This window comes from Centroberyx gerrardi, chromosome 1, assembly GCF_048128805.1.
Source record: "Centroberyx gerrardi isolate f3 chromosome 1, fCenGer3.hap1.cur.20231027, whole genome shotgun sequence".
Taxonomy (NCBI): domain Eukaryota; kingdom Metazoa; phylum Chordata; class Actinopteri; order Beryciformes; family Berycidae; genus Centroberyx; species Centroberyx gerrardi.
The window spans coordinates 29,205,097-29,224,994 of NC_135997.1; the positions used below are offsets into that span (position 1 = coordinate 29,205,097).

Sequence of the window (19,898 nt, forward strand, 5' to 3'; positions counted from 1 at the left end):
TAGTCACCATTTCTAGCTATGAAAAGATCTTTGTGTGAACAGAACATGTTTAGGATCCGTTGCTTTTCATCCAGTTACCTTCATTCAAGCCTCTATCCAGCGCGGCCTGGTTGCTGGATGAGTCATGAGCAATTTCAGACAAAAGAACTGACAAAAGAGAATGGAAAAAAATGCAGCATTTTTTTTATAAACTAAACACTGATTCACTCTTGGAAACGGTACATGCAATCTACTGAAGAGCTATGTGGGCACAATACGTAGTTCGATGCTAATGAACTTATTTGTTGTTTTAATGGTGAAAGGTGTGATGACTCAAGGCTGGAGGCAGGACCCACGGCTGTAGTCTACAATAATCACTGAACTAGATTTCACAGTTGGCATCACTGCTCATGTCAGGAGAAACTGAATGGGTGGATGACTGAAGTACTTTTCCAACAGATTTCCAGAAGATTACCAATTGACACAAGGTAAGTGGAATTTGCCTTTTTGCATATCGCTCATACATATACTCACATATGCAGAGTACTGGGTTAACTGCAGTACCGGCAGTTTGAGATTCAGTACCTTGGCAGTGTTTGTTTAATACCAGCCAACTTGCCACAACTTCAGTAGACTTGCTGTGTCCTCTCAGACTAGTATAGGTTTAGAGACTTTGTCAATAGTTTTGCAGCTTTCAACTAGAGATGTCCAAACTCCTTCCTATAGTTCAAATCAGGATTTGCTAGGAAATGCCTGTGATGGCTTTCTATGGAGAATACATGAACTGCATACTGTCAGAATGTTCTGCCTGGATTTAACAGGGCTTTTTAGTAATGGTAAAAAATGTCTCTTCCCCAGAGCAATTTGCATGCAGATCAACTCACTTCCTCAATTATCCTGATTAAACTGAATGTGAGTATGAATTGCTATTTTCGTCACCAAGTACATGGTTGTATTATGCAAGAATCATTTAAGACTATGAACAAGAGATTTCCATGTAACATAGCAAATTGTACAGTTAAAGGTGCTGTGTGTATTGTTTTAACATCAATAAATTATTTCCTCAATCATTTTGAGACTTTAGTACGAATATCGTAAATAAACAAGACCATCACCGAGAAGATTGGCAGCCTCTACCGGCTTCCACACTGCATTTAACAGTGTGCCACTGGGTCAGATCTGGTGGGAAATCTGCTGAAAATGGTGCTAAAGCCTTCAGAGTAGCTGGTAGTGGCAGATGGTGCAAGGAGTGAAAGGCCAAAGAGAAGAGAGTTTACTGAAGAGTATAAACATGTTGGACATGTTTATACTCTTCAGTAAAGCAAAAGATACCAGGGAGGGAGAGCAGGGAGAAACAAGGTATAAGGGAAATATGGTCTTAATTTTGTCAGCACTAATATCACTGTGTGAGATGGCTACCGATCACCTCAGCCGTGGTCTCACTAGTCTACGGCAAGTATACCATCAAAATTGACTTGATGATGTATTGATGGTTAAAAATGCTATACGGAGCACCTTTGAGGCAGAGCGCAAGCCAGAATTACAATGGCAGAAAATACTGTGGCCACAACATCAGGAACATAATATTCTGTTTGCAAACTAAGTAACGTAAGAATCCTAGATGTGTTGTGTACATCCAAGTACTTCAGTAGTGTCCGTCAAGCTCTGCAGCCATTTTGCTTTCTTCATACGGTACACAGGAAAATGTTTTCTCATCAAAATGTTTTGTTCTTTGCCACCTCAATCTTTCCAAGCAACGTTGTTAAATCAGTGCCATCAGACTAGTTAAAAGCCATTCCTGTTGTGTCCATTCCCTTAAGTTACTTCTGTATTCACATGAGGCCTGACTCAGACCCTTGACGGAGGAAAAGGAAAAGAAAAGAAAAGGAAAGGAAAATCCTGCATGCATTCCAGGAGTTATTTAGTGATGAAGTGTTATAATTTACTTTTCTGGTGTACCCATTTTCCCTCAAGCTGCCTCATCTACCTAAGTTGATGATTTCCTACATTTCCTAGAATGCCTTTCGACAACCCCCAGAGAAGGGGCGTGACCTTTTGCTTTCAATCAAAGGTGGGCGTATGTGTGTATAAATACAGCTAACTAGCCCACTGTTCATGAGTATTGGGCATATTCATGATCGTGGCCGTGCCTCTTGTTGAAAACATGTTTTGTGGCTGCATTGCATTCTGTTCTATTGAGACTACTGTTAGTGGAGGATTTGGTGTCTCTGCCTCTGCTGTAATGGATCTCACCCTGTATGATTGAATATCGCTCTATAAAGAAGCCCTTGCTCTTTTATTATGAGGAGCTGACACCAAAATCTGATGTTTTAGATGGTTGAAAAAATGTTCTGCTATCAAACTCCATTGTAGCTGCACTGGAAATATCTCAACATGATGCCATGTCGTCTACTTTTTGCCAGTTATTAACAGCAATAAGAAAAATACCAACCAACAACACAGACCCAGAAATGCAAGGTGCATCACCAATAGCTGTTTTTTAACAGTGTTTACATGTTTAAGGGTGTTTTCCTTCAAGCGCTGTACAGTGGTGTTTAAATTGGTTTTTACAATCCGGCCAGGCCAACATCCCTCCATGTTACTCCAGGTGACGTGTCCTGTCCAATCCTAGCAACAGATGCTGTATATTTAAAGGCAATTCTTCTGTAGAAAAACAGGTAAAGGAGAAAAGTCCACAGCCCACCATTTTGTGTTATTCCAATGGGAAGAACAAATAAAGCAAGGTTTTGAATAAATCCACACATAATCCAAAGCAGGAACAAGATCCTCAGTAGTCCAATCTGAACAGCAACAGCTCAAACATGTGGATCTCAGTCCAGACTTCTCTGAATCGGAGTCTGAATTAAACCCATACTGCACAGTTTTCCAGTCCGGGCTGGGGAGTAAGAGAGCACATGTAATGGGAAACGGGGAACAAAAGAAAGGGGAAAAGATAATTAGATTGTGAGACTAATGTCCCTAACATCTTTTCACACACCTTACAAAATAATGCTAGTAGATGATGATAATGACATTCAAATTAAAGTCTAAGCTAAAAGCTCAACTAAAGGCATCATTCAATCAATCAAGTCTTACGTTAGTAATTTCAGTTTGAAGCAGGTAATCAGTAATCTAACGCTTCTGGATTACATTCTATTGTGGCTACTGTCGGTGGAGAAATTGGTCTCTCTGCCTCTTCTACAATGCATTTCTGCCTGTATGATTGTTGAACGTCAGTGCAAAATGAGGAGTCTGGAAAGAAGCCCTTTGATTCTGAGTGACTGACACCAAAACTTGACGTTTACCGTTGATGTTCTACATAGCTGAAAATGTTTCTGCTATCAAACTCCATTGTAGCTGCGCTGGAAATATCTCAACGTGACATCACATCATTTATTTTTCCATTAATAGCTGAATCCAACATCATTGTTCATTGGCAGGCGAATCCATATATTGATGGGTAATCCAAATGTCTTTGTTCTTAGGTCAAGCTAAAAGTTGTGCTCCATGTACTGCGGCTGTACCTTGATCTTGATGGGGCAGAGCAGTTTACTGAAGGCTCGTCTGAAGCTGGTATGGCACAGCGGGTAGAGTACTGGGTTGATGGAAGAGTTGAGCCACAGCAACCAGAAGGAGATCTCATACAGGTAGTGCTGGATGCACTGGGAATGGCAGGCTGCCCGGATGATCATCAGCAGTGTGTATGGTGCCCAGCAAAGACCAAACACGCACACGATCACTGCCAGGGACTTGGCCACCTTCTTATCCCTGGACAGGCGGAGGCGGCTGTCCAAGCGGCGGCAGTGAGCACCCAGTGGAGGTTCATGGTGTTCAGTGGGATAAAGTTTGGTGGCAGGAACATTCTGGAAATTTTCCACCGTTCCTCCCACTTGGAGTGGAGGGAGGTCTTCAGACCCTGCGGCACTCCCGCGCTCCCCACCGTTCACCGCCACTGTCGCTTTAGCCATGGGGGGAACACAGCAGCTGCCCGGCCTGCTGCCGGAGGCCTCGGCGATCCTCACCCTTCGGGCTTCAGCTGCAACGGTTCGGACAAAGAAGACCTGCCGCTGCACCCCTCCCGCCCCTCCTCCTCCTGCACTCAGCTCCTCCATCTCAGATACCCTCCTTCCAGCCGGCGGCGTCCCTCCCTCGTCGCCCAGCCTCTCATCCCCTCTCATCAGGTTCCTCCTGCGGATGTTCAGGTAGATGCTGACATTGAAGTAGGTGACGGTGATGAAGGGCGTGAAGAACTCGAACATGGAGGCGGTCATGAGGAAGTACCAGTTGAAGTAAAACTCGGCGTGGCACTGATGGTCGGGCACCACACTGTGGCCGGTGGCATGTTCCCAGCTGATAATGGCCGGCCCATAGAGGAGGAAGGCTGCCAGCCAGACGCTCAGCATCTTCAGTGTAGCTCCACGAGACATGCCTTTCTGGGACTGGTAGCTCAGCTGTGGAGAGAAAGGCAAAATGTCAAATGGAGAGTGTTTTTGTTGTTGGTGGTGTTCATTTACAGTACTGTTCAGACAGAAATTCATTTTCCCTCACATTTGTTAGCTAGTTTGATATCAGAGTTTGACCAAAATGGGTTTTTGAAGGCCAATATTAATATTTTCGAAGCTGCCAATAGCTGATATTTTGTGGTGATATTCAATATCTTTAAATGTGACCATTTTCATGCCAAGAAATTTCAAGTATTCAGTGTTTCCTTGAGAATTGTATTCAGGGTGGAAAAGCCTCTGAAACAGCATTCAGACCAGTGAAATCTATGCAAATCATATGCAAATTGACTGACTCTGGATAGAGAATTTTCCCATAGCAATTTGTTTGCTTGTTTCATTGTCTTTATTTACCCAAATCAGATGTTATTGTTTGATTTTTTTGAGAATGGTTTCACTTTCAGGACATCCATCTATCTCTATAGGCAAGTGGCCTGACCAGAGGTTTTCAACCACGTGCCATCGAGAGTCTGCAGGTTTCTGTTCCAACCAAACACTACAGCAGCTCATTTCACAGATTAGTTCCTCCTCTCTGGTTGAAGGTGTGCTAATCAGTGAAATGAGCTGCTGTAGTGTTTGGTTGGAACAGAAACCTGCAGACTCTCTGACCTCCATGGACCATGATTCAGAACATCTGCATTAGACTGTGCGTGGAGTAAAAGTGTCAAGTCGCTGAGCGTAGCAAGGCTTCCCTTACAGGTTTGGTGACGGACATGAAGCGGTCGAAGCTGATGAGGACGATGTTGAAGACGGATGCTGTGCAGAGTGTGTAGTCCACCACCAGCCACAGCTTACACAGCCCCCTGCCCAGCCTCCACTCCCCAGTCAGAACATATGGTATGTACACTGGGATGCAAAATCCCCCTGGAAAACAATGCACACTGATATATTTCTGCATGGATAGAGCTGCATACACACACACAGGACCAGATTATAGGGTTCAACCAATATGGGTTTTTGAAAGTGGATGCTGGTATTTTTGGATTGAAGCTGTCGATATATTATTGATATATGTCAACATTTTGTATTGATATTCAATATCTTGACTATTTCACTGTTTCCCCCAGAATTTTCTTCTTGTCAGGGTGGAAAAGCTTCTGAAACATTTAGGATCATAGGACACTAAAACTCCTCATTGAAATCATTGAAAACAATACTACTACTACTACAACTACTAATAATAATAACAAAACATATTCATGCAGCCTTGTGTGGAATCTGATTAAAATGAGATATAGCAGTTTAACCCTGGACCAGATGCTGTTAAAATGACAATATGACTGATATATTGAGTTGCATACACATGAGAGAGATTACATGAAGCTTTATTGATCCCTGTGCAGAAATTTGGTCGCAGCAGCAAAGGAACATGAATAACAATAGAGCAAATGAGGGGTATTAAACAGAATATAATATGATAAAATACTGTTTACAAAGTTTACCACCTTATGAGACTGACATAAATCTTTCTGATGTGAATTTATAGTATAGGCCTACATCATAGCAGCTATGGTCAAACTGATAGGGGTTATATGAGGATACAGAGTCTTTCGAGGAATACAATTATTTGTTTCTATTGGTGGGTGGCTAGGCTGCCTTATGGTTATACTCCTTTTTATTTACCACTACCGCACTGATTACAACATTATGATGGACTGCAAAATAGCAACAGTACAAAAATACTGACACAAGGGGAAAAAATAATGAAAGTATGTACGATATGACAATTACAAAAAAGAGAAAAAGAAAATGAAAAGCATGCAGTTGGCTACCAGAGATGCAGTGGAAAAAACGGGAGAATCGGTGATCATCATAAGGCAATGGCCATATAAACAAAAAACAATTATATTTTGAGAAAAGCAGAATTTTTTCGGTAAAAGTCCTTATTTCCAACAATCAGTTTCATTCTACTTAATATGATGTGTGTAGGCTATGAATCATGTCACATTTATGAGCGTTGAAAGATCAGTAGCCTAAACTGAATTTGGGTGGGTTTACCCTCCTCTGCATCCCTGCCTATGGAATAACTGAAAGATTCTGAGAAAAATCTGGAATATAGCCTTCTGTACATAACAAATGAGAGACAATATGGAAGTATGAAGAAAGCAAAATACCGACGAGGAAGTCCGCTATGGCCAGATTGAGAAAGAAAAAGTTTCCTCTGCTCCTCAGCTTTTTCTCCACCAGGAAACATAGGATGACAAGCGCGTTCCCGAGCACGGTGGCGGCAACGAGCAGCGTCATGAGCAGCGCGAGGAGCACCATGGTGGATGGAGAGAACGGCCGGTACGCCGCGCGCGGGGGTTCGGTTCCGTTAAAAACCACTTCTGACCGGTTGCTGCTGAAAACCAGCTCCGAGCGGTTGCTGCTGTATGCCGGCGTCCACTGCAGGAACCCCACCGATAGAGACGGGCAGTCTGACTGCATGGTAACTCTAACCGTTAAACTGAGGCATGAACGAGGAGGAGGTGATGCTGACCAGTTATATCACTACCAGTCAGCTTCTATTGGCTGCCTGGTATTAGGGGTGGAAGGAGGACCAAAATACCCCACTCAGGTGCTGTTACTTTGCTGAGATTATGGTAGAATTAAAATTACAACAGTGAAAATCGACTAAAGAATAACAAAGATAAGGCAGGTTGTAGCTGTGATATGGAAAACATGAATCTCTCCTCAGTGCGCCTGTCAACTCACACACATTAACTGTTCTCTCTCTATGCAATAGCCCATCACTCTCTGTTCATATTGCATGTTTTATGTTCACCATTCTAAAAATGAGATTATGAAATTTGTCATTTGATCTCTGATAAAAAAGAAACTTAAAGTGCTTCCTGATTCAGTGTACATTCATGTTTTATTTAGCTGTCCAACTAGCTAGCAAGGCTAGCAACCAAGCGAGACAACAGCCAGACAAACGCAAACCAATAGCTTACAGCTGGATGGAAGGCTAAAATGTGACTTTATTTGTGTCAATTACAGACCACCATCACTCAAGGGAACAGGGGGAGATTAATTCTACTTATGTTGTTGCAGTTACTCCTGGTGGCTGATAGAGATCAATAAAGGCCATGAATAATGCCCATATAGCTACCGTTAAGGAAAATCCACCCTAAAAACTGTTAAGAAACAGCTATTGCGATGTAGGCTACCTTGCATTTCTGTGTCCATTTTGTTGTTTGTTGGTGTATTTTTCCAATTCCCGGGGATAACTGGCACAAAGTAGACATTGTGATGTCACAGTGAGACATTTCCAGCGCAAACATTTCAGCTATCTAAAAACATCAACAGTAAAGTCAGGTTTTGGTGTCAGTCCCTCGGAATCAAAGAGCAACGGCTTCTTTCTAGACTCAACATTTTGCACCAACATTCAACAGTCAGGAGGTAATCCATCGTTTTCCAAAAGAGGCAGATATGATATGCAGAGATACCAATTTCTCCATCAACGTGCAGATGGATGTGCCCTTGAGGCCCTGCCCCTTTGCACTTATTGGCCAAAGTGATATAACATGATTATATTTTAATATATTTATTATGACAGTTTTTATTATTTCTGTACTTGATAGAAAACAAAAATAAAAAAATAGCGTCAAATTACAAATCTTAGCACTCATCACTCGTAGCTGAATGTGTAATGATCGGTGAGCACAGTTGCTAAAATATTTGTTATAGACATTAGTAAAACATTTTAGATTTCTGTTTATAAGGCAAATGTGACTAGGCTAGCATGAAATAAATTAACATACGTCTACACTAGACAGCTATACTTACCATATTTCCTTGTTATTTTTTTGTCTGTGACTAACCAGCCCAACATTTATGCCAATTCTGGTAATGATCAAGCCTCTCTTGGAAAATATCTAACTGCAGCAGGTGTACTATTAGCAAAATGAAGCATCGCGTTAGTTCATGCAGTTAGTTCATTCATGGATGAGACAAAATTCATGCATTCATGGATGAGACAAAAAGAGTAGAGATGGAGACAGTAAGAGAAATGGATACAGAGAAATGAGGACAGAAAAACAGATGGATATAGACAGAAAAGAGGTGGAGACAGGCAGAAGAAAATGAGATGGAGTAGGGATGGAGACAGTAAGAGAAATGGAAGCAGCAACAGAAGAGGTGGAGAGGGAAAGACAAGTGGAGACAGAGGGTGAAGAGGAGGGAAGAGAAGAGGTGGAAAAACAGGCACAGACAGAAGATTCTAGTAACAGATAAGAGTCAGCAGAATTTGATTACTTGCTTTAGTTAAAAAAATCCAACAGATCCAGCCCATTTACAAAAGTACAAAATTAAATGCAATCAGGCTTATCTTCTCTTTGCAAACAAAGAGACCCATCATGAAATTCCCTAAAAAACCAGCAAGGGCGCTCACTCACACTGGTATGATGAGAATCCCTGGTTAGAATATTCTCCAGAAGTTGATGCAAGGTTCTGCTTCAGCTGTCGACCTTTCATGAATGAAGACAAACACAAAAGCAGACCAGGATGGAAATCAGTGGGGGTAAACCACTGGAAGAAAGCTAAAGAAACAATCAAGGAGCACTGCAGCACTGAGGCACAGGTGTAAGGTGTAAAGAACAGAGATTATCTCAGGATTAATTGACATTGTATGTGGCACAACAAGAAATGGCCTTTCAAAGTGATGATGACATTTTTTAGAGCTGGTGGAACTCCTCAGCCAGCATGATGGCATCCCCAAGCTCCACCTTGACTCAAAGGAACAAGCCTCACGAAAAAGAGCTAAGGTGTCTCTGGTTTCAAATTGTTCAAATTGAGCTCTGGCTACATGTGAAAAAAGTAATCCAAAAAGAAATAGATGAGGCCTCCATTTTTCTAATTTTACTTGATGAGTCAACTGACCTGTCCCATATTGAGCAGACATCATTTGTTGTACAATATGTTCATGAGATGACAGTAGAAGAGCGCTTCATCCAGATGTGTATTGCACAGTCCACAACAGGTGAGGAACTTGAAAAAGTGGTGATGAACCTGCTGAAGGAGAAAGGGCTCATGCATCCCAGGCATGACGGATCCCCCATGGGAACCCTGTAAACGGAGGGAGGAGAAAGCATAAGAGAGAAGAAGGTTAGATGCTGGCAGTGAACACTGAGGATTGAATGGTGTTGGCATCCCGGTGCCGGAAACCCCAAATGGAGGGGAAAGCTGCTGAGAAAGAGGTGAAGAGTGGATGAGGGAACTAGCATCCTAGTCCACTATGCTGGGCTGAGGATTTTGTTGGGAGGAGAAGTGAGTGGAGTTCACTGCTTTTGTGTTTGTCTTCATTCATAAAAAGTGGGCCGCTGAAGCAGAACATTGCATCATCTTCTGGAGAATATTTTATTCTCACCATACCAGTGCTTTTGGAGTGAGTGCCATTGCTGTTTTTTGGGGAATTTTGTGATAGGTTGACATGCTCCAACTTTGTTTTCCAAGAGAAGATAAGCCTGATTGCATTTAATTTTGTACTTCTGCACATGGGCTGGATCTGCTGGAGTTTTTAACTGAAGCAAATAATCAAATTCTGCCGACTTTTCTCTGTTACTAGAATCTTCTGTCTGTGCCTGTTTTTCCACCTCTTCTCTTCCCTCCTCTTCACCCTCTGTCTCCACTTGTCTTTCCCTCTCCACCTCTTCTGTTAACTGCTTCCATTTCTCTTATTGTCTCCATCTCTACTCTTTTTGTCTCATCCTCTGTCTCCTGTTTCTTTCCACATCCACCTGCTCTCTATCTGGCTCCAGCTAATTTCTTTCTGTCTTTTCCAGTCTCCACCATCTCTGCATTGTCTGTCTCTGCTACATTTTACTTACTGTTACTTTACATAATTATCATTTTTCGGGAAGTGAAGCTATATGTAATATTTTTCATATTATTTTACAGCTGTTTTACAGCTGCTATGCTATTTTTTTAATCATTATTTCATTAATCTTTGCATTTTGCATAATTTAGAATGAAACTGTGGATGACTTATAGTAAAGAGCATCTCCATTTCTGCTTCCTGTATTCTACCCTGCCCTAAAACATGGTCCTCTGACCATCCTGTCTCACCTGTTGTCTTTATCCAGCTGGATAAATTATCCTCCCTCTGGCTGCTTCTCTCATCTCTCTCTCTTTGATTTTCCTTTGTCTTTTGAAGGCATTCTACAGCACTGTCTGCACAACAGACAATATTAAGCAGGGCTCGACAGTAACAGTTGCCCAGTTTCCTCCTGCAACCAGATTTGGGCAACTGTCAACCATTTTGTGCTGTCTGTCAACCACTTTTTCTGTGTAAAAAAAAATCCTCACTAAAAAGACACAAAATTTACTGTTGACAAGGGCTACATTGTGTTCACAATGTTAAAACATCTATAATAATAATAATACATTTTATTTGTTTAGTGCTTTCCAAGGCACTCAAAGACGCTTCACAGCAAAAGGCAAACTACAATTTAAAACATTAAATTGCAAGCAGAAATAAAATGACTCAGAGCAATATTGAGAAAGAACAATGAGATAAAAAAGACAGTGTATCGACTGGCAAGCAGATATACAGACAAAAAAGGACAGAACAAAATAACTGAAGAAAATGGATGAGAGCAAGGGGGGAAATTATATAGTAATAGCTTTTGGGAACGGGTGAGTTTTGAGAGGTTTTTTGAAGGTGGATAGTGTAGGAGAGTCTCTGATAGGTTGGGGGAGAGAGTTCCAGAGGGACAGGGCTGCGATGGAAAAGGCTCTGTCCCGCCAGGTCTGGTGCTGGGGATAGGAGGCTGGAGTCGGCTGATCTGAGCCCGTGGGAGGGTGCATAATGTATCGAGTGCACCTATTGAAAGGGTATGTGGTCAAGGAGGCATGTGATTTGCCGTGATCCTGATGAGACTTCCCTGTGCAAGGTTGAGCAGTTCCATCCCTTCAAATCTGATGTTTCTCAAGTGTATTAGGTGAGCAGCAGTGTAACTTTTGTAACTAGAAGGGCACTCGGAGAGCGCAGACCTCCGCCAAGGTTCGTGCTATTATTGCTTGTTCATGAGTCGGATCCGGATCCGCTCCAAAATGTAATGGGTTCTTCCTTGGCCCGTGCTACACCCTTCCACGATGTTTCATGAAAATCGGGCCAGTAGTTTTTCCGTAATCCTGCTAACAGACAAACAAACAAACAAACGGCACCGAAAACATAACCTCCTTGGCGGAGGTAATTATTTCCCACACAAGCCGTGGCTGGCAAGGTGCACAGTTGAGCAGTGGACCGTCTGCATGCAAGAGAGTAGGCAGAACAAACTTGGCAGTGATTTCTGTTTCTGTTATCATACTATTGAATTAGACTGAAGGATTAACTATGCATTGATGTCAATTTTTGGATCAGTGTTGTAGTTCTCTATAATGAAGATTCCTATAGAGAGAGAAAACAGATCAAAGGTTGTCTCTGGCGCAGCCCAATCAAACAATGATGGTGACTGTTCGTGATTCTGGTTTGGAGGCCAAACTGAGTGCGTCTTAGAGGCAGGCAAAATGATTGAAGAGACAGATTGCAGGTAAATCCAACATTAGGCTGTGTTTCCTCTCATCCAATTACATCATTAATAAATACAAAGATGAATATGGATTGAAAATGTGCCTACAACACATTTGAGAAGGACTCAAAGGACCGGTGGCATGAGGCACAAGATGGCACCTACAGCTTCTCCACAAGACCCTTGTGTAAATCAGCTAACAATGCATAAACCAGACCTGGGTCTGAGTGTCTTCAAAAGAAGTCTATAAGATGAGCTCATCGGGAAGATCGGGTAAAACATATCTAAAGGCAACAATGAGAGAGAGAGTAGGCGAGAGGCTGGGACAGCTGCTCAAGACAATCAAGCTTTAGCCAAACTGCTAACAGTGAAGCTGCAACAATCCTTGCCGAGTTAAAAAACTTGAGGAAAGAAGCCCACACTGTCATCCAGGTATCTGTCAGCAAACTTGAAAAGGCAATAATGCAGGTGAAGGAAAGGATAGGGAAGGCAGAGGGAAGAATACGTGGAGACAACTCGGCAAAGCAAAGGATACAGGAATGCGCTAGAAGAGTGTGCTGTGATACCTTATACCGAAAGGCTGGGGATCTGCAAAATAGACTGAGACATAATATTTGGATGTACCAAGTTCCCGAAGGCAGTAAGGCTAAAGACACAAAAGGATTTTCTTTCAACAACACTGCCACCTGAGATAGGTAAGATTGAAAAGGCACACCGAGTTCTCACAGCCAAACAAAGAGACCCCAGAAAGAAATTGAAGCAGTTAAAGTTGTGTTGTGCCAGTGGCTTGTTACTTTCCAAGGCAAGCCAGTACACTTTGATCATGACTACTCCCCAGAGTTACAGAGGAGGGGCCAAGTTCGACCGGCTATCAAATAGCTGAAGGGTAAGAACATCCGGGCCAAATGTCCATACCCAGTGCAACTGAGGATAACCCTAAAAAAGTCTTTGAAACTCTGGTCGATGCAGTCCCCACGCTAAAAGAATTTAGGATCACTGTGCAGGCTGAGAGAGAGAGACAGCAGAGAGCTGGCAAGGATCTGTCCCTGTTGGCTGCGAATTTGAGATCCTTCATGAAAGAAGATGAATAAGCCAACTACGTAATACAGAGTCACTTGCTGTATTTCAATATCACAATCTTAGAGTATGTAAAACAAGAACCATGCTGATTGCTATTTTCCTGCTTTTGTATAAAAAATAGGTTGTTGACATATTTAGAAATGTTAATGTTATTTGATTTTAGACACAAGAGCCCTTGTGGACAGGATTGAGGTTACTGTAGGTGTATCACATTTACACTGTGAATCAAGGCAGCAACTTTCCCTACAATATGTTACTTTTATGTGCACAATCCCAATGGATGGGTGGATAGCCACACCTCTCTGCCCTTATGTAATTGGGAGCAGATTCCTCGAGCAGATTACTGGCAACAAAGGAAATTGATGCTGTGTTTGCTTTCCTGCAACCAGCTGAGGATTTGGGAATTCAAAACATTTTTCCATACCGATGCACCTGGTTCAAGTTCAATGTATTTGGTTTATTCTTCCTTGACAAATGTTTCAAGCATGTTTCAAGTATGACTAGATCTACATTTTATGTAATAACAATGCAAATATGAGGATGGTAATATGGTATGCTCAAACTGTGTATGCTTAAACCTTAATAAACAATGAATTAATGATGAGTTCATGTGGAGTTAATCATCAAGTCATTATTATTAATGATTTATCAATGATATCTTAATAATTTATAACAAATTAGTACATCATTAATAATGACATTAGTTAAATCTTTGTATTTGATTTATAAGTCAAGAATACTTTTGCTAATACATCATTTGTAAAACATTACCTAATGTAGTGTACATGTAACTTCCTAGGCAGCATGTGAAATCACTATTGTTCTTAATGATGAACAAATAATTTGTTCATCATTAACAGATTCTATCTAAATGCTCGACAAAGTAGGCTGTTTCACCTCATCTCTTCTGTGGATATATTAGTTTTCTCTCTGCAGTTTGCAGGGCAGGCAGGACTAGACTGTTTGGCTCGTGTGATTGACAGGCAGAGATTGTTGAGATGCAGGCATCCTGAGATTTTGGAGAGGCTAATTACAGGGCCTGGGACAGCCACAGAGAGCGGATTTTTTCTGAGAGCATTTGATTTATTGATAGCTGACGGGATGTAAAAAGAACATCAACAACCAAAATGGTTCTAAAATAAATTGCCTACCCCAGCTTTAACTAAACAGATATACCCACTATGAAATGGCCAGGCAGACTACTAGCCTTTCAACTGTTTCAGGTCGTCCCAAAGATTAAACATCCCTCGTCAAATTCTGTGGTTTTATCGTTTTCCCTCAAAAACCTGTGTTTGCATCCCCAAGCACAACATTTTTAGTCATTATGATAACATTTAGATAGAGCAAAGCTTATTACCAAATGTCCCAGTTTCAACAGATAAGAAGAAATGAATGGATACACAATACATCAAAGGTGTTGAAAATAGTGAAAAGAAAGGCAGGAGGACCAACTCCACTGTCAATAGTGTCGATTGCGGATAATACAGACTTTGCTCCATCTGTATGGCACTGTGTCTTCAAAACACTGGCAAAAACATACACCAGCCATAAGCATTGCGTCGTAGAAAAGAAAATACATTGTTAAGGTACTAAGTACTGGAAGATGAAGGTTAGGTTCATTAGAAAGCGTGTGTATTTTCCTCTTTAGAGATTTCGTTTTAACCATGGCCAAACCACCATGAGTGTTGCTGTCAAGGTTTGGGAATAAAGACACTTGAATGAAGAATAAGTCAAAAAAACAACAACAAAAAAAAACACAATTCACAAGGATTTTTGGTCTACCCTGGCAAGTAATCTTTCCTCACCACTTTCTCAAATGAAAATCCAGAGTGTATGTTGTAGTCCTGGGTTCTCATCTTAAGGTCATTTTCAAGTTGTGTTTACGCCTTGTTAACGCCTGACTTATTCTAAAGTAGCATACTTGTGTCTCACGTATCTGTAATATATAAATTGCAAATATAACTTCAATTTGAATGCTTGTGAACATGCTTGGCAATTAACTGGCCAGGTGAACGCAGCTCAACAGTCATTATCCTATAAATAAAGCCAGTGCAGCCGTGGTTGAAATGAGTTGTTTGCTTATTTTATTTCTATTATTGTATTTCTTATTGTGTTTTATGTCAGGCACCTTGGTCTTATGAATCTTGGATTCCTCACGCCTCAAATGACACGTTTCTGCACAGCACTAATAATTGGCCTCTTAATATCAAGTTGTGAAGACTTAAACTTCTGTCATAACTCTATCAATGTTCTTTTAAGATGAAACTCATTTTGAAGAATGATATCATCACCACTTCATGTGAATTAAAGCCACTGTGGGGGTTGAAGCCTGCAATACTTTGGCATAAACAGCGGATGATGTGAACCTGACGCAGAGCTATGACTGTTTCCACATCAAGTTGAAGGTTTTACAAAGAACTACTTTGATGTAATTTTCTGCCTACACCACTGGGTAAAATCAAACATGAATCATCGTAAGACCTTTCTGTAAATGAAGCCCCTGCACCGTAGTTCTTGTCTTACCTGTTCACAGACAGACCAAGGATGGTCCTCTCTGCTGGTTTTTACTGATTCTGGCCTAGTCTGACCATATGGACCAATATATTATAGGACCTTTTGATAGTGATAACTTGATCTTCAGTCGTCATCAGAATTAGCTGGGCCTACAACCCAATTACAGGGAATGAATAAACTAATCTACACAGTCTACATCCACCTACACTCCAGCAAGAATCTCTATTTGTTTCTGCAATGACGCAGATACCTTCAGTCAACCAGTGAGAGGAGTCAGCAACGTCAGACAGATGGTGACTATTTTAACCTGCCTGCAGGATTTTAAATGTACCAACCAGAGAAACTGCATGGAATGGGCAGGAAGATATAGGATATCATAGCTTAATGTCTGATATATTGTAAGTTATTCAAATATAAGAGAAGAGAGGTGTGTTCATCGTGCACCTCAGTAGGGACTCAATGACAACAGTGTAAACTTTTTATGATATTCCATATATGAGAGGAACAATGTAATGAGATCAAACACAAAGTGAGATGAGGGCTTCCTTTCTTGTCATAACAATCAATAAACCTAATGTGATGACTTGACATCACATTTCTTATCTAATATGACTGAAATTGGCTTTGACTTCACTGACAGTTTTAGAAATTAAACGCCAGCCCATAAAACATTCCTGAATATTGACTGAATTTAACATTGCCTGGCCAAAACTGAGCTGAAAAAAAAAAAAAATCACACGATGTGAGATCATTGTCAGTGAGCGGAGATGAGACAATTTTTCTCCATCACTGTTTCAGATAAGCCCATTTCAATCCAACAACCCTGGGTCCTCCAGCTATGATATTCTATTTCTATCTCATTCTCGGAATTGACTGAATGATGAGAGTTACATCCAGTCAAGCTTGATTACCCACCGCATATCAGCCTTTGATATTACTGGAAATGAGGGCTATGGCATTGATGACAATGCAGGTGGAGGCTGAAGGGCCATCACAGTATAATTAGTTCATGCTCTTTCTGAAGAACGGGTGCACCGGTCTGCTCTAGAATTTGTAAATCTACCTTGTAGAGCCTGTGAGCCTGTCTGCTGTTAAAGTTAGGATCCTGCTTTTCATTTTTGCTTGAATTAACATCCCAAATTTGTTTGGTTTCTATCTTGACACCATTTAATCATAGTATCATCATTATCATGCATGCAAAATGCACACGGAATGCTTTCATGTGAATGATCACACACACACACACACACACACACACACACACACACAGAAGTAGAGCAAATATGCCAAGGGCTTTCGTATAAAGCGCTACGTGTATCATATTAACATGAATAAATCATTACCATGTTAATTTTGAGACATTAGTATAATTACTGTAAACAAATGCAGATCATCGCTGAAAAGATTGGCAGCCTCTACCAGCCTCACATTTTACACTGTGTGGCACCGGGGAGGATCTGGTGGGAGACCTGCTGGATCTGCTTTCAGTGTTTCTGGCAATGGCAGCTTTATGGCAATTTCAATGGCAATTTCAGTGCTGTATTTAGAAATTTTGATTGATTGTTTCATTACCAATACCAATCTGGCAATGATACATTGGTAATGATACACAAGATCAGCACATTGTTTCTGAAAAGTTGCTATATTGCGCCATAATATCAGATGAAAGACATATAATGGATGCAGTTTTTATATTCAATAAAAAAAAATTCAGAAGTCTATGGCAGGGATGTTCAGGACAAAATGATTAATAAATATCTCAATGATAGAGAAAAATAAAAGATGAACTTCTATATCAAGGTAACAATAACCCGCATGATTTTCTGTCCTTTGAAAGGATAGAAAACACTACTACTCATTAAGATTAATCAAAACATTGCTTATAAGTATAATATAATGTGCGAAGGGCGAGGGGAAACACAAAGCCTTAGAGAAAGCTTTAAAAGACATGAGTTGATGTTTGTTTGTTTTTTTAATCCTATACAATACTGTGTACACAGTATCACAAACAGTGATAGATAGAACACAGAGGAACATATTGATAGATGGAGGAGTGCTAGATATTTTGAAGGATTACTCACTAGTTGTGTTTTACTAGGAGTGAACTTTTGCTGCCACCTACTGGAGAACAGTATGAATTATTTGTTTGAAAACTGCAAAAAGCAGGTTGTGTTTGACCACAGAATGATCACCATTAAAGGTTTTTTATCAAAGTATCCAAACGTCTGTTGAAGCACATGGGAGGAATACTTGCCGTAACGGCAGGTGAACCACCAACGCTTAAGAATGTCACAACCTTGTTTCTACTGACTTTTGTGAGTTAGACTGGTATGAGTTCTTGAAGGCCGGGCACAGATATTTTTGGATTTAAATAGTCAATAGTCAATATTTTGTGCCGATATTCAATGTCTTTAAATGTGACTGTTTTCATGCCAAAAAATTCCAGGTATTCTGTGTTTCCCCAAAACTTTATTGTTGTCAGGGTGGAAAAGTATCTGAAACAGCATTCAGACCATGGGACACTAAAACTCTCCATTGAAACCCAGGATAATAATACTAATACTAATGGTAAGATACAAATGTCTCATTTGAATCAATACAGGTTAAGGTCTTCCCATAGACAACCAGTGTAGTATTGATCAATTCTACAATGTAATCAATCAAACTGCATCATATGAGAGGTGGACGACACTGACTGGCCCAGATCCCATTGTTAATAAAAAGACAATATCAGCCCTGTATATCGGTCTAACTGTATTTGAAATATTTAATAACTTAACTGATTGAAAATTTCCTTCGCAGCTAAGTAGTTCAACTAGAGTTTTAAACAAGTTGAAACTGAGAAGCTCCTCAGGCAGATAATGCTGAGCAGCTGATGTTTTACAGGAATGACTGTACTACCTTCTTTTTTACGGAATTGATTCAAACAATGAAGAAAGAGATAAATAAGTAATAATATGCTTCATAGTGAGAAATAGAGAGAAATAAGTAATAATATGTTTCATTAGTGGAAAAAAAAGCAAAGTGGGTGTAAAGATTGGGCTGGATCACAGTATGTAAGCAATGTTTCTGTTGCACTATGGCTATTCAACTTTTGTATAGCCTACTTTACACAGGCGAGGTCAACTGGGAGAAAATCCCTTGAGTAAATCGTCACGGGTCCCATTTGATATTACCACACACAGACAGTGTGGGGTAACTGGAAAAAGAGGAGTTGACCCTTGGCACTACAGACCATTGCTTGTGTAGAAATTGCACTGTGTGGGGAGTTTCAGTGAGTTTTGAAAGCCAGAAATCTCGGCACCTGGTCAAGTAGTCTTTGAGTCGTTGGTATTGATCAACAACCCCCCACAGATATGTTATGGTCATTTTGTGCTATGGGGCAGGAAAAACCTTACTTATTGTACCTTAAACCTGTTCAGATCTAGTGTCCAATATAATGGACAAGACCTTTATCAATGTTTATTACTAATTTCCTTTGAATTTTGCATAAACAATAACACACATTTGATCAAATTACATCTTCCAGGGTCCATATACATCAATGAGCAAATGACAGGATATGGGCCAATATATTTTAGAGAGGAAGCTGGGTGATTCATCTCCATAAAATGCGCTGCAACAGGATAACTGTCCTACTTACATCTTATTGTAGGTTTATGATCTGCTATTCTTTGTTTAAGCTCCCTTGATGTTTTTACCCATGTATGCTTTTCCACATGTCAACATGGCTTTGTGTTGCATGAGATGATCCCTTTGATTTGTATTATTTTTCCTGTGTGTGAATGGTTCAACCAGTTTTCACCATCCGCACACATCCCCACAAAAATACAATAAGATATAAGAAGGACAGTTATCCTGTAGCAGCGCATTTTACGGTGATGAATCACACGATTTCCTCTCTAAAATATATTGGAGTTGAAAAAGTGACACTGTCAAAAAGAGGGGGCGATTTGGAAAGGGCACTTCTTAAGAGTCATTTTGGATTTCCCATTTGGGAACACTGAGTCCTCATGGGTTGAATGTAGACACCGGACCATTCTTAGGACTTGAATTAGATTGTGGATATTGTGGATATAATCTACATGGAATTGTGTGCTGTGCTATGTGTGATTCTACTTTTCTATATAAGGAGGACTGTATTTTTGAATATTATTTGCATGAATATCTATCTTGTAATGAAAATAATGTAATGGGTTTGATTGTACTGAACTTCTGACTATGGAACTGGAGGTTGGTTGGTGGGGTATTGTAAGGGTCACATGACCAATAAAAAAGGCCATGTAGCCGAAAATGTTTCATGATGGATTAAAGCATAAAGCAAAAACAGAACAGA

General features: G+C 40.6%; 1 protein-coding gene across 1 annotated transcript; it reads right to left on the reverse strand.

The window, feature by feature from the left end:
- Positions 1 to 3,470: 3,470 nt before the first annotated feature.
- hrh3 (histamine receptor H3) lies at positions 3,471 to 6,905 on the reverse strand. Its single transcript, XM_071926150.2, has 3 exons — positions 6,593 to 6,905; positions 5,176 to 5,342; positions 3,471 to 4,430 (listed from the first exon to the last, which is right to left on the reverse strand). The coding sequence occupies exons 1-3, from the start codon at positions 6,903 to 6,905 to the stop codon at positions 3,471 to 3,473; spliced, it is 1,440 nt and encodes a 479-aa protein (XP_071782251.1).
- Positions 6,906 to 19,898: the final 12,993 nt, after the last annotated feature.